The 13,348-nt window shown below is 32.3% G+C and overlaps 1 protein-coding gene across 1 annotated transcript in view; it reads left to right on the top strand.

The window, feature by feature from the left end:
- Positions 1 to 12,419, top strand: part of LOC131179513 (uncharacterized) — a 34,060-nt gene extending 21,641 nt beyond the window's left edge. Inside the window, exons 2-9 of the mRNA XM_058146390.1 lie at positions 5,550 to 5,727; positions 7,049 to 7,372; positions 7,571 to 7,663; positions 8,190 to 8,334; positions 8,443 to 8,553; positions 8,638 to 8,720; positions 8,805 to 8,862; positions 12,047 to 12,419. Coding sequence (XP_058002373.1) covers positions 7,079 to 7,372; positions 7,571 to 7,663; positions 8,190 to 8,334; positions 8,443 to 8,553; positions 8,638 to 8,720; positions 8,805 to 8,862; positions 12,047 to 12,126 — 864 coding nt within the window. The 5' untranslated portion in view covers positions 5,550 to 5,727; positions 7,049 to 7,078 and the 3' untranslated portion in view covers positions 12,127 to 12,419. The remainder of the gene's footprint in view (positions 1 to 5,549; positions 5,728 to 7,048; positions 7,373 to 7,570; positions 7,664 to 8,189; positions 8,335 to 8,442; positions 8,554 to 8,637; positions 8,721 to 8,804; positions 8,863 to 12,046) is intronic.
- The last annotated feature ends 929 nt before the right edge of the window (positions 12,420 to 13,348 follow it).

The following is a 13,348-nucleotide window of genomic DNA, read 5'->3' as shown; positions in this document are numbered from 1 at the left end:
ATAGGATAGTTCAAGCTACCATTGCACACCCTATAACTACTACTTGCTTTGGTTGCATACTTTACTTAACTTTCCTCATATTGTCAATAATCTAAAGGGTTCTTATCCCATTGCCCCTTATTCTACTTTAGGGACAGAAAACAGATGAAGTCTAATCCAAATCCTACAACTCTGAGCTCTAGGTTCAAGCTCCTAACATTGCATCAATTATAACCTGCTAGGAGTTATGCACTTCTGGGTTCCATACCTTGACAAAGGTTTTCCCTAATGTTGTCCTTTTCTAAGCTCTCTATCCTTACTTTTTTGTTTACCTTGTTTAACTTTCCTAGAACTGCATTTTGCCTCCTTTGTATCTTGACTCTACTCTTCCTAATCTTATTATAATTTGAACCTTTCAGTTTGTTTTTGAGCTAACTCCTTTTTATCTTACCCAAATTTGAACTTTGACCATTTTACTTTTTAACTCTATTCTCTTTCTTGACCTGATTGTAATATTGGAAATGTATCTTTTTATTGTCTCTACCAAGTCATCTACACCTCGATGTTACTTAGAATTGGTTTTTTTACCACTCTAACTAGTGCTTCCACTAACATTCAGGCTATCTCTCCTGTTACATTTGGACCCACTATTTTAACCTTCCTTTTTACACTTTTTCTATCTACTAATATCCTATGATTTATATTTGTTGACCAAATGCCCTTACCCTTTCCTATGCTTAGAGCATACTCTTGTGTTGAGCAGTAAGAAGCTAAGAAAGAACTTAGGGATTAGTAGTCACACATTCACTACGCAATCTTTGTTCTTGTCTATTAGACTACAGGCTACGCTCTACTACCTCGAGGAGGAGATCTACAAAGATACTATTTTCCCATTTCCACTCAATTAGCCAAAACTTAAGATACTGGGTACCTAAACCCATCATTAAATTCAAAGACTTTATGTCCATCATGATTTGATGATTTATGTTTCCTACAGTGAAACTTGTACCCCTCTAGGACATTAGAGCCAACAACTCTCTATCACATACTATAATCCCACCTAGGATGCCATTCTGTAGGTCACCAACATTGGTAGTAATCTGCTATCTCTCTTGAAGGATATTACCATACTCTGCAGCACAACTGATGGTAAAAGAGGTACCATATCTACTACATTGCCACAACTACATAAGGCTATCAGCTTTCTTATTATACTATAGACTTTTCTAAAACATCTTTTCATAGGCTATAACAGTATTCGTAACCTTCAATCTACTTTAGGAATTAGAACCACACTCTACATTTCACTGTCACACAAAGAGTACTATCTTTATCAAACTCTAGGTAAAAGTACACTGTAATGACAAAACTAAGATCCCATACCTGAGACCAAATGGTCCCACTCTGTGAATGCTACCTTTACTTTATGACTATACTGAAACCTCTAATCTTAAAGCAACTCCTCATATAACTCTAGCTCATGTGAGAGTGACCGAGTCATTAACTCTGGTTACCATCCAACTATAATCTTTTAACATTCTAGCTGAAGGGTTTTAAACCCCTATTTAGGAGTTCCAAACTCCTTTGTAGAATTAGAACTCTGTTCTGGCATAACTGTATCAAAATAGAGGCTGTCTGCAAACACCCTTAGGAAACACATTAGGGATGCTACGTAGTTCTATACAATAATCCTATGTCAATACTGTAATCTGCAGCTTACAACACAAACATTGAGAACATTACATAGTTACTACGGTGCATTTCAACAGACTAGGTTTCCTAATCTCTTGTCTCTCTTAAACTCACTAATAGCATAAACTTAATGTGACGGGGCTATCCACTGATGACTGCCAGTAGTGATAGCCTCACCCCTATTTAAGGCAACTATACTACCATAGCTCGCCTTTATGTACTCATTCCTTGCATTAGATCGGCACATCATTTAGCCCTACTATGATAGAAACGCAACATTTTTTTGGAGTACATATTCCTAAGGCAAACTTTAACGCATTTGCTAACTTTAACTCACATCACCATGTACTCCACAAAAATTGAACCACTAAACTAAAGCACTCTTACACTCTCCAAGGAATAATGCAAAATCTAAAAACAAGGAATTATAAAAAAAGACGAAATAGAATCCCATACTCTACATATGACAACTCTAGTTACACACTTTCCCATGAATCTAAAGCCTAAGCTCTGATACCAACTTTGTCACGACCTAAATTATGGGTTGGACCAGCATTAGGACTTGGGTCAGTATAAGGCCCCCAAAGCCCATAGTAAGCCTAACTATTTTAGCCCAACCATGAAGCCCATATTCTAAGTCTCAATTCAAGAAACTAACCGGACAGAGTCTGACCTTAACCTGGATTATCCAACTAGGAGTTCTTGACTCACTCGACCTGTAATCACAAAATATATCCATTTGGGGAGCTCAGCTCACCCTCATAATACTTATTAAAGGCTCGAAAAAAATACTACGAAGTTGATGGGACCCATCAAATTTTTTATGTCAGAAAATTTTGAAATTTATATCACCGCAAAGCTCTTGCCAAGTAGAGCACGCCGGTGATCTCAGAATCTCCGTGGAGTTCCTAGTCTAGGAGAAATCTAGCCCAAAAGTGGAAATAGGCTAAAACTTTCCAGGCTTGAATTGGACAAATAACTTGACAAAAATTTATGTTCTTAGTGTCTTTGGAAAGCTCTCAAAGTGTAGAGGTTGATTGGGACTGGACCCAATCCGATTGGTGACCAGATCGACCATAATCGACCTTACAAGTTGAAGAGTCGTGCTGCTCATAGGAGGGACTTCAACTCGATTTTTCGGCTTCCTAGGGCTGCAGCCAGCGGTGGGGATGGTTGCTGGTGGTGTTCCGGTGAGCTGGGGAGGAGGGGGAGGTAGTGGTCGGTGGTGGGGAGGAGAGAGGAGAGAGAAAATGAAGAGGGAAGGGGAGGTGCCTAGTGCGACACAGGAGGGAGGAAGAAAAAGGGAAAATGGGCCCTTTTGTAAGGGTTTGATAGAGCAGGAATCTACAAGTATTAATTCATAAAATTTTCTATTTTTGTAAGGGTTTTCTTGGATAAAATAATGGTTTGGTTGAAATAAGTTTTGGATGATGTTTGGATAATTTGGGTTATTAAAGTTTCCATTAAAAATTTTGAGTTCTAGGATTGTAATGTGTTTTGCAATAGGTTTAGTATAAAACTTGGTTGGGTTAAAGGTTAGGCTTTTTAATAATGCTTCAGTGTAATTAGAGGCAAATTTTGTTTGTGGGGAGGAGGAAGAGGCTTTAGAGCTGGAGGCTTTGTGTACTAATGTAAAGGATTCTTTAAGAGATGTATTGGAAGGAGAAGTGGGTCTAATTAATCTTGAATTAATTGGAGGAGGTGAAGGCTGTAATGGTACATAAGTATTTTTTATATAATCGTCAACTGTAATTTTCTTTTTAATAGGAGTGCTCATTAATTTTGATCTTAAGCTTTTCCCTGTAAAAATTCATGTGTAAGAAAATCAAGTAAAGAGCTAGAAGATCCTTTGATATATTCAATTATAAAATCAAAACATCCTAAAAGAGTTTGTCATCTTGCAAAAACTTATTTCGAAATCAAATTTCTAACATATTTTTGTAAAACATCTTCAGCAACTGAACAATCAATGCATAATAAAAATTTTTTGTTTACTAAATCATCTTGAAATTTTGTAATATATAAAACAATAGATAAAACTTCTTTTTTAATTGTAGAATAATTTGTGTGGGTTGCATAATCTCTTTTTGGGATGTTCCAATTATATAATTGATTTTCAATTTTAACAATATCAGAATCTAATATATCAAACTCTTGATGGTTAAAGATTCAGATGGAATGGAAGAAAAAAGATCTCTTCTACTCATGGACCGGAACAAAGAAGATATTATAGTAATAGGAATGAGAAACTTATTGCGATCTAGTAAATTGATTATTTATATAAACATAATTTCATTTAATTAGAATTTATATATATAATTTTATCATTTATTGGTCTTTGTAAATATATGAACGTAATTGATATTTTTTTTTAATAATGTAAATAATATAGATTAAGGGTATTTTTTGTTAGTTTGAAAATTCATTCACTCATTCACACATTTATATATAAAAAAATTATATTATAGAATAAATAAATTATAGATTTATAGTATCAATCTAAAATTGATATTATATAAATGACTTCATTTTATAGTTTTCACTAATTTATAAGAGTCATTTTAATTTTTTATATAATATATATTCTTAAAACACAAAATAATAAATATTTTAAAATTTATTAATTGATTAATATTTAAATTTTTTAAAATTATATATATAAAAATAAATTACGGGTATATACAATAAATTAAAATAAAACTAATATTATGAAAAATGCTTAATGAAGAATATCATAGATTTAAGTTATAATTATTAATTTTGTTTAATTAAAAAATATTTAAAATTTAGCTTTTTAATTAATTAAAATAATTAAACTATATTAATATTAACCATTATAAAAATAAAAAAAAAATAAAATTGACCTGCATTCATTAAAACAACGTCGTTTCACAAGAAAAATCTAAACCTAAACCCTCAGATTTTTTTTTGTCCCTTCAACATGCAGCCACCGCCTACCTAGTCACAAACCATATTTGAAGACATACTCGTTTCTCTCTAAAACTGACACGCTCACAGCACACAAATACCTATTTTTTTTTAATAATGTCAATAATATAGATTAAGGGTATTTTTTGTTAGTTTGAAAATTCATTCACTCATTCACACATTTATATATAAAAACATAAAAATAAAATAAAAAAATTATATTATAGAATAAATAAATTATAGATTTATAGTATCAATCTAAAATTGATATTATATAAATGACTTCATTTTATAGTTTTCACTAATTTATAAGAGTCATTTTAATTTTTTATATAATATATATTCTTAAAACACAAAATAATAAATATTTTAAAATTTATTAATTGATTAATATTTAAATTTTTTAAAATTATATATATATAAATAAATTACAGGTATATATAATAAATTAAAATAAAACTAATATTATGAAAAATGCTTAAGGAAGAATATCATAGATTTAAGTTATAATTATTAATTTTATTTAATTAAAAAATATTTAAAATTTAACTTTTTAATTAATTAAAATAATTAAACTATATTAATATTAATCATTATAAAAAAAAAAAAAATTAACCTACATTCGTTAGAACGTCGTTTCACAAAAAAAATCTAAACCTAAATCCTCAGATTTTTTTTTTGTCCCTTCATGCGGCCAATCAAGAACAAATGAAATAAAATAAAAAATGGCCTAGCAGAAGAAATGGGTAAAAAAAAAAGTTAGGGAAATAAAAAAGAAAAAATAAACATATTTACAAAAGCAGTATAATTCATAGTTAATAATTTTGAGAAAAATAAAAATGGTTTTTGACAATATAGAACAAAACACATCCCATTTCCGAACCCCATGAATCTTGTAATTTTGAGTCACCTTATAGATAAACCTGAAATTGAAATTTTTTTCTTCAAAGGCTATGGTTATACCCTCACTGTCATCGCCCCGCAATCTCGTCGAGTCATTCCTCACCCATCAAGCTCGTCCATCCCACGACCCTCAAGCTCGCCGCAGCTCAGAAATCTTTGCTTCTTGCCGCTCGTCCCTTCGACTCCTCCCTCTTATCTCAAGCTCCTCCCTGCTCTTCAGCTGAGGTAAGTTCATCTTCCATATCTTCTGCTAAATATTGTCTAAACATGTCTGATTTTGAGTTATTCTGGTCATTACAAGATTCATGGGGTTTGAGTCACCTTATAGATAAACCTGAAATTGAAATTTTTTTCTTCAAAGGCTATGGTTATTGATTTCGGAAATGGGATGTGTTTTGTTCTATATTGTCAAAAACCATTTTTATTTTTCTCAAAATTATTAACTATAAATTATACTGCTTTTGTGAATATGTTTATTTTTTCTTTTTTATTTCCCTAACTTTTTTTTTTACCCATTTCTTCTGCTAGGCCATTTTTTATTTTATTTCATTTGTTCTTGATTGATGCTATCACCTTCAAATCATTTCTTCAAGTTGAGAACTTGCTGGTTGCTGCTGATAATTTATGTCAACATTTAGTACCATTTCTTATTCTTTAAGTTATAATCTTATAATTATAATTGCTTAACATTTTTTTCCGTAATAATTGCTTAACATTGGCTTCTGCAATTTAGGGTATTTTGAGATGTCAACATTAGGTAACAGTGAGGCTGCCTCTGTTTCTCGGCGATCTGAGAGTTGTAAAGATTACGTTTCCATGAATATTTCAAAAGATTAGTGTTGTATTTATGAACTTGTTGTTTTATAATTCGTGATTTAATATGTTGTTATTTGACATATTTGATACAATTTATATACTATGATTAATATTTTTATCATGTTTTATGTATTATGTTTGTTTAAATTATATAAACTTTGGTGAATATTTAATGTGATATGTTTAATTGTTTCTAAAAGTTTTTCTTTTGCAACACTTTATTGAAGTTTCTCTATAGTTTCAGGTTCAGGTTTCCTATCTTTTTCCCCCCTTATTTGCCAGCAAAAAGGATAATAAAATAATGGGTTTGGGCCGGTTAGGGAAGTATGCTGTTACTAGTTATCGGATTTGGTGTGGGTTGGGGTAATGAAATATATATTTCATTTGGGTTTGAGACAGGCATGGGTAGTTATATTCTTCACGGGTTTGGGTTCAGATAAATTGAAATTCCTGGGTACCCTACCCATTGTACTATTTGGTTCAACCTCCATACTTATCTGGTTATTCTCTCTCTCTCTCTCTCTCTCTCTCTCTCTCTCTCTTTATGTTTGCATAAGATTGTGTGCGAGTAACAGAGGTTTTAATTTGTTGGTCTTGTGAATTTTGCTGCAATTTTAATACCAAGATGGAGACTCAAAGAAAGAAAAGAAAAGAACACAAAATTTGTTTTCATGAACTTGTAGTCTCGGTCTCCCCCATTTCTTTGAATTTATTATTTTTTGTTTTCTAGTTGAAGGCTAATTTATTGGGAAGTGAAGAAATGTTACGGCCATGTGGGATAAAGGGGCAGAAGCGGAAGAAGAGAGAGGAGAGATATGATAAAGAGGAAGATGAAGTGGAAGCCGAAGAGCAATCCATAGAAAGAGCGAAAAGAGCTATGGTTGAAGAAAAAGAAATGGCTATGGAAACCAGCGGGAAGGAAGAAGAAGAATTAGAAGGGCAAACACATGAAATGGCAGGCATCCCAATTGTTCCAAGTGATTTAAAAACAAAAAAGCCTGGGCTTATATTTGTGCTTGAGAGGGCCTCTTTGGAAGTTGCTAAAGTTGGAAAGGTGTGTAATGCTCATTGGGGTCCTTTTTTCTTATAGATGCTTTTGGGTCGATGAAAGTTTTGCATAAATGAATATAGATGTTTAGAGTTGTGTGACTGTAAATTGCATTAATTGGAGTCGAATTATGGCTTTAGGCTCTTAAGATTGTAGATTTTTGTCCAAGATTTCTACTCTATCTAATTAGTTCTCTTCGTGCAGAGTTACCAGATTTTGAATTCTGACGATCATGCAAATTTCTTGCGGAAAAATAACAAAAATCCAGCTGATTATAGGCCTGATATTGTTTATCAGGTTAGTGCATTTTAGGATTCATTGCTATTGTTTGCCGCCAATGATTTTTCTTTAAGTCCCAGTTTAGAACCATTATTGGTCTCGGTTTTATTTGGTTATAGACACAGTATAAATGTTGGTCAATGATGTGAGTTGCCTTAATAACTGAGGCTTCTTTTGGTTAGCTTGCTTTTCTTTTTCTGAGCAAAATCCAAAAAGCGAAATTTGTTAAACATGCAATAAAAGCAAACAATTTATTGAAATATAAATCAATAATTCTCTCTCTCTCTCTCTCTCTCTCTCTCTCTTATGAAGTGTTATACTTTCTTATTCTTACATTTGTTTTTAAGCAAAATCAAAATCAGTAAAAAGTGCATTTTAGAAAGCGCAAACAAACCAGGTGGAGGCTAAAGTTAATGATATGTTATTTCTGAAAGGAAGAAATCATTTTGGAATAGGGATGACAAGGAAATTTTTTTTGCCATGTTAAAACCTCATTTCAAATTAATTTTGTTTCTTATGTTATGATTGTTGATGATGATGCCAGGCTCTCCTATCAATATTAGATAGTCCAGTAAATAAGGCTGGGAGGTTGCGAGCTGTGTATGTGAAAACAGATAAGGGTGTTCTTTTTGAAGTTAAACCACATGTGCGTATACCAAGGACATATAAACGATTTGCTGGAATTATGTGTAAGTTAAGCTAATCTGATCCAGTCACTTAAATATAATGCTGATTGTCATGATCTTTTGTTTGCTTTGAGGTGCTCTTACTGTTTACTACCTTATTAAATCTTGCAGTGCAGCTGCTTCAGCAACTGAGTATAACTGCTGTTGGTAAGCGTGAGAAGCTTTTGCGTGTAATCAAGAATCCTGTGACCCAGTACCTGCCTGTCAACTCTCGTAAAATAGGTAAGCTTCAAGTTTTTCGGCTGTTCCCTTTAATGGACAATTACTACTTGCTAGCAATGATAGATTTTCTGGATTTTGCATCAGGGTTCTCATATAGTTCAGAAAAACTGGTTAAAATGAACAAGTATGTAGCTGCAGTCAGTGATGATGTGGATATTGTTTTTGTGGTATGTTCAAAACTAACAAATGCTTTTATACCACTTGCTTTCTCATTGAGACTTGTAGCCTGATCTCTCACCTTATAATTCCAGGTTGGTGCAATGGCCCATGGAAAAATTGATTGTGATTATATAGATGATTTCATAGCAAGTAAGTTCTTCCTAGATCACTTACTTCCTTTTATGTAATTATATTTCTATTAAAATTTGCATTTTCTTATTGTGCATGTGAATTTTTCCATTTTATATTAAAACAAAAAATTCTTGTTTTGCCCGTGCTTTTGTGATAGCTTTTTCCCTCCCCACTTTTCCTGTTCCTTAGTCTAAATCTCATAAGCTGATGGCTCACAATTTTTAGTTCATGTAAAGATCCAAGTCTTATCCATCAAGATCTGGCTGTGTTGAAGGCTATGGATCAAAAGCTGACTTAATGCAATTGTAACACTTTCTTATCAAGTATTTTCTTGCTTTTATATCTGATTAACAAGAAAAGTAATGTATAGCATGCATGCCTGTCTTCTTGTCAATACTTTTGCTTATTTCTGGAATTTAGACTCGTAAGTCTGGTTATACTTAGATTTGAGTTAATTTGGTTGGCTTTCTGAATTATATTCAGCTTTTCTTCTATTTTATGGTTTCAATCCATTTCCAACAAGTGCAGATTATCGCTAAGATGGGCAATGGAAACCTAATTGGATAATGTTAGCAATTGGATTACCAAAACAAGTAGATTGATTTTAGGGGACAATTAGTACTATTCTTACTTTTAATCTATTGGAGAGAAGGTTGCAGGATTTCTTGGCCATAGATGGGGAAATTTTTAATAGCCCTATGCATTATGATTGGTTCTTATCTGTCTTAGCATAACAGTTCACTACAACTCAATTCAACTCAATTAAGCTTTTATCCCAAAAATTTGGGGTCGGCTACATAGATTCTCTTTCTCCACTTTAAATGATTTTGGATTAAATCCTCCGAAATGTGTAATGCTTCTAGGTCATGTTGTATTACTCTTCTGCAAGTCAATTTAGGTTTATTCCTTCTTTTCTTTCTATCCTCTAACCTAATGTGCTCTACTTGTCTAACAAGAGCCTCCGTGTGTCTATGCTTCACATGACCAAGCCACCTCAATCTCTCTTCTCTCAACTTATCCTCAATTGGCACCACTCCTACCTTTTCTCTAATTCTCTCATAATCATTACGGACTTTATTTAGTCTAGTATGGCAATTCATTGACCTTAACATTCTCATCTTCGCAACTCTCATTTTACATATATACGATTCCTTCAGTGTCCAACACTCTCTACCATATAACATGGCCAGTCGTATGGCTGTACGGTAAAATTTTCCTTTCAACTTATTGGGAATTTTGCGATCACATAAAACTCTTGTGGCATGTCTCAACTTCAACCATCCAGCTTTAATCCTATGACTTAACATTCTTCTCACATCCCCCATCTACTTGAAGGACTGAGCCGAGATATTTAAAGTGATTACTTTGGGACAGTACCACTCTATCCAAATGAACTCCTTCCCTATCATCAATTCGGCCTTCACTGAACTTGCAATGTATATATTCTGTCTTCGTTCTACTTAATTTAAAGCCCTTTGACTCTAGAGTACTTTTCCAAAGCTCTAGCTTTCTATTGACTCCTTCTCGTGTCTCATCTATCAAAACTATGTTATCTGCAAACATCGTGCACCAAGAGATATTGTGAATATTCATGAACTTGATCCACATTCAAGATGTCTAATCAACCTAATGCAATGTATGTATTGTGAATATCAAAACTTGCCTTACAAGAATAAAGGCTGTTACGGCCTTTAAGTAATAGTCGGTGATAGCCTTTACCTTTTAGTAACGGCTGTTATGCACCAAATTTTAAAATCCCGTTATTTAACAACGATAACAGTAATGGCAGGGCAATTTTCCTTTACATAATGGTTGTTATGTAATGTCCGCTATTTAAAACCATGATTCCTCCTTCCTCGTTTCTGGTTAAGAACATCTCTGTTGATTGAAGCTTCAGCTCCCGTTCTATTTTCCTTGCCACATCCATCTGGGATGTCCATTGCCACATCCATCTGGGATGTCCATTTCATGCGAACGGATTCTTACTTGGATGTCCTCTCATAATCCGTTGAGAAAGTACCCCATATAGTACTGGTTGGAGATCCTTGAGCCGTGCGAGCTACAAAATCATCAATAAATTCTTGTAGACCCCAGCTAAGGCCATACGGTTTCTTGTTGCCTCTCACCTCAATAACACTGCTCAATGATAAAGTTTCCGTTAAAAGTTGGGATATAAACTTTCAAACGGAATTCTTAAGGTTCCCACTGATTTTGTCTATTCTCTCCATGTTCTCGCCAAGTCTTTTGTCTCTTATTACCACGAGTTCCAACAACCTGAGCGTAGCCACCATTTTCTTGATCAAATTCATCATTGCTAACAGTTGGTCTACAGCCTGCTGGATTACGTTGAGCAGCAGATGGGTTGTGAGCATATTCTTGTTCTCCTCTTCCTCCATCTTCTGCACTCATTATCACCCATCCTAATTGCATCCAGCCTGTTGCAGATTTCCTCCATTTGTCACTTTGAATCTCTGTTCCATAGCCTGCAGCTGTGACAGCCCTTGTTCTTGAGCAATAGGCTGGTTGTGTCCTACTTCGTCTGCCACATCAGATATTCCTGCTCTGATGCCAACATATGCAGTGAATTGCTAAAGAAAATTAGCAAACACTGATTTTCTAAACATAAGGAACTCTGAAACTGGGTATTGATTCTCTGTTCTTAGTAAAATTTTGAAGTCTGATACAAAATAACAGAAAGACATGCTTTTATATTTCATGTGGAATCCTAAATCTGCTGAGAAAAGGAAGTGAAGACCCTAAACAAAAAAATAACTAAGAGGAATAAGAATCCTTTTTAAAATAAGAAACCAAAAAACCAAAACCAAAACCAACCAACTTAAAATAGGAAAACTAACTGAGCTTATTTTTCTTTTCCTACATCACAATCTTTTGTAGCTTTTTGGAGCACAATTATACAAAGTTGTCCTGGATGTTGGCATACAATTCATGTTGAGAATCCATTAATTAACATGGTTTGGTATGTTCACTAATATGCATGGGATTTGGGCAGTGATTTCATTATTTTCATTAGAAATTTGCTTTTCATGTCATGGGGATATTTATCTGATAGCATCAACTTCACTTAAGATTGTACCATCCATATATATATATATATATATATATATATATATATATATATATATATATATATATTATTTGCATTCCGACCAGTTCATTTCTGGCTTAATTTTTTTCCCACCAGTTTCTGGATATCCGCTGAGCGCTGCCTGGTGTATCTCAAGGATTTGTGAGGCTGTGGCTGACAAATGGGATGTATTGTAAGCTGTTATTGTTTAAAGTCGAATGAGAGCTGGTTGTTGCCCGACTGCCATTTTTTTCCCCTCAACCATGAGCAGAATTACAAAAGTTAAAGATTATCGTGAGATGCTGAAACTAAAAGTTAGAATAGAATAGTTGCAGATATAGCGAAATCACCAAGGTTGCCCATTAGAGTAATTTCTTATCTATCACCTTATCGATTATTTATGTAGAAGTATTCTTGCGTATATCATTTAATATTTGTTATGAATTTCTGATTAAATAACTCATTTTAAGAAAATATTTTTTAAACTAAATTTCCTCTGTTTCTTGTTAATTGAATTCTAATTTATTAGTTGGATATTAAATTTAATATTAATAATATCAAATCAACAAATTTGATTATACATGAGAACTATAAGCATTCTCTAAAACTTTCCAATGTTAGGATAGTTAAAACTTAGTTAATAGCAAAAAATAAGATTAATTGATACAATTATTTTTCAAATTGGAACATAATATGCAGTTATTTTTTTAAATTAGAACATGATATCCTAAGTTTAATATGAAAAAGGTTGAATAAATAAGTTCATTTTTAAATTTTTCTAAAAATTTTGATTATATTTTAAATTTTTAAAACGTTTAATGTAAATGTTTTCATGTGTAAAAATGAAATTAAAATTCCCCTTACATTTTCAGTCAGCAAATTACGATATAAGCGTGAATGGAATTTATACTCATTTTAAGGGTATTTTAATTTCACTTTATAGAAATTGAGGCATGTTAAGAGATATTTTAAAAATTGAGGATGTCATAAAATGTTTTTAAGAAAATTCAGGTGTGAAATTGTTTATTCGATTTTATGAAAAATAATAAAAATATTATATATATAAAAAATAAAAATCTGAAGAAAATATGTATTTATTTAGGATCATTAACTAAATATTAATTTCAATTGTATTAAAAAAAATTTGTATATTAAAATTACAATAAGAAAAAAAAAAGTTGATTAAGTGAAACTCTTTGGTCTAAACAATACGTCAAAATCAAAAGGACGCAACTCTTATGTATTAGAAAATATAAATTTGCATGAATTTAATTTAATTTTTTTATATTCTCATGTTGTAAATATAGTTAGTGAATATTTAGCTAAAAAAATTATTTTAAAAAACTTAAAAAACAAAATAAATGTGATGTGATTATATAATAATTTAATTCAATTTTTATTTTTTATTGAGGAAAAAAA

The sequence above is a fragment of the Hevea brasiliensis genome, chromosome 1 (assembly GCF_030052815.1).
Source record: "Hevea brasiliensis isolate MT/VB/25A 57/8 chromosome 1, ASM3005281v1, whole genome shotgun sequence".
NCBI classification, from domain to species: domain Eukaryota; kingdom Viridiplantae; phylum Streptophyta; class Magnoliopsida; order Malpighiales; family Euphorbiaceae; genus Hevea; species Hevea brasiliensis.
This window is presented reverse-complemented; position numbering and strand designations above follow the sequence as displayed.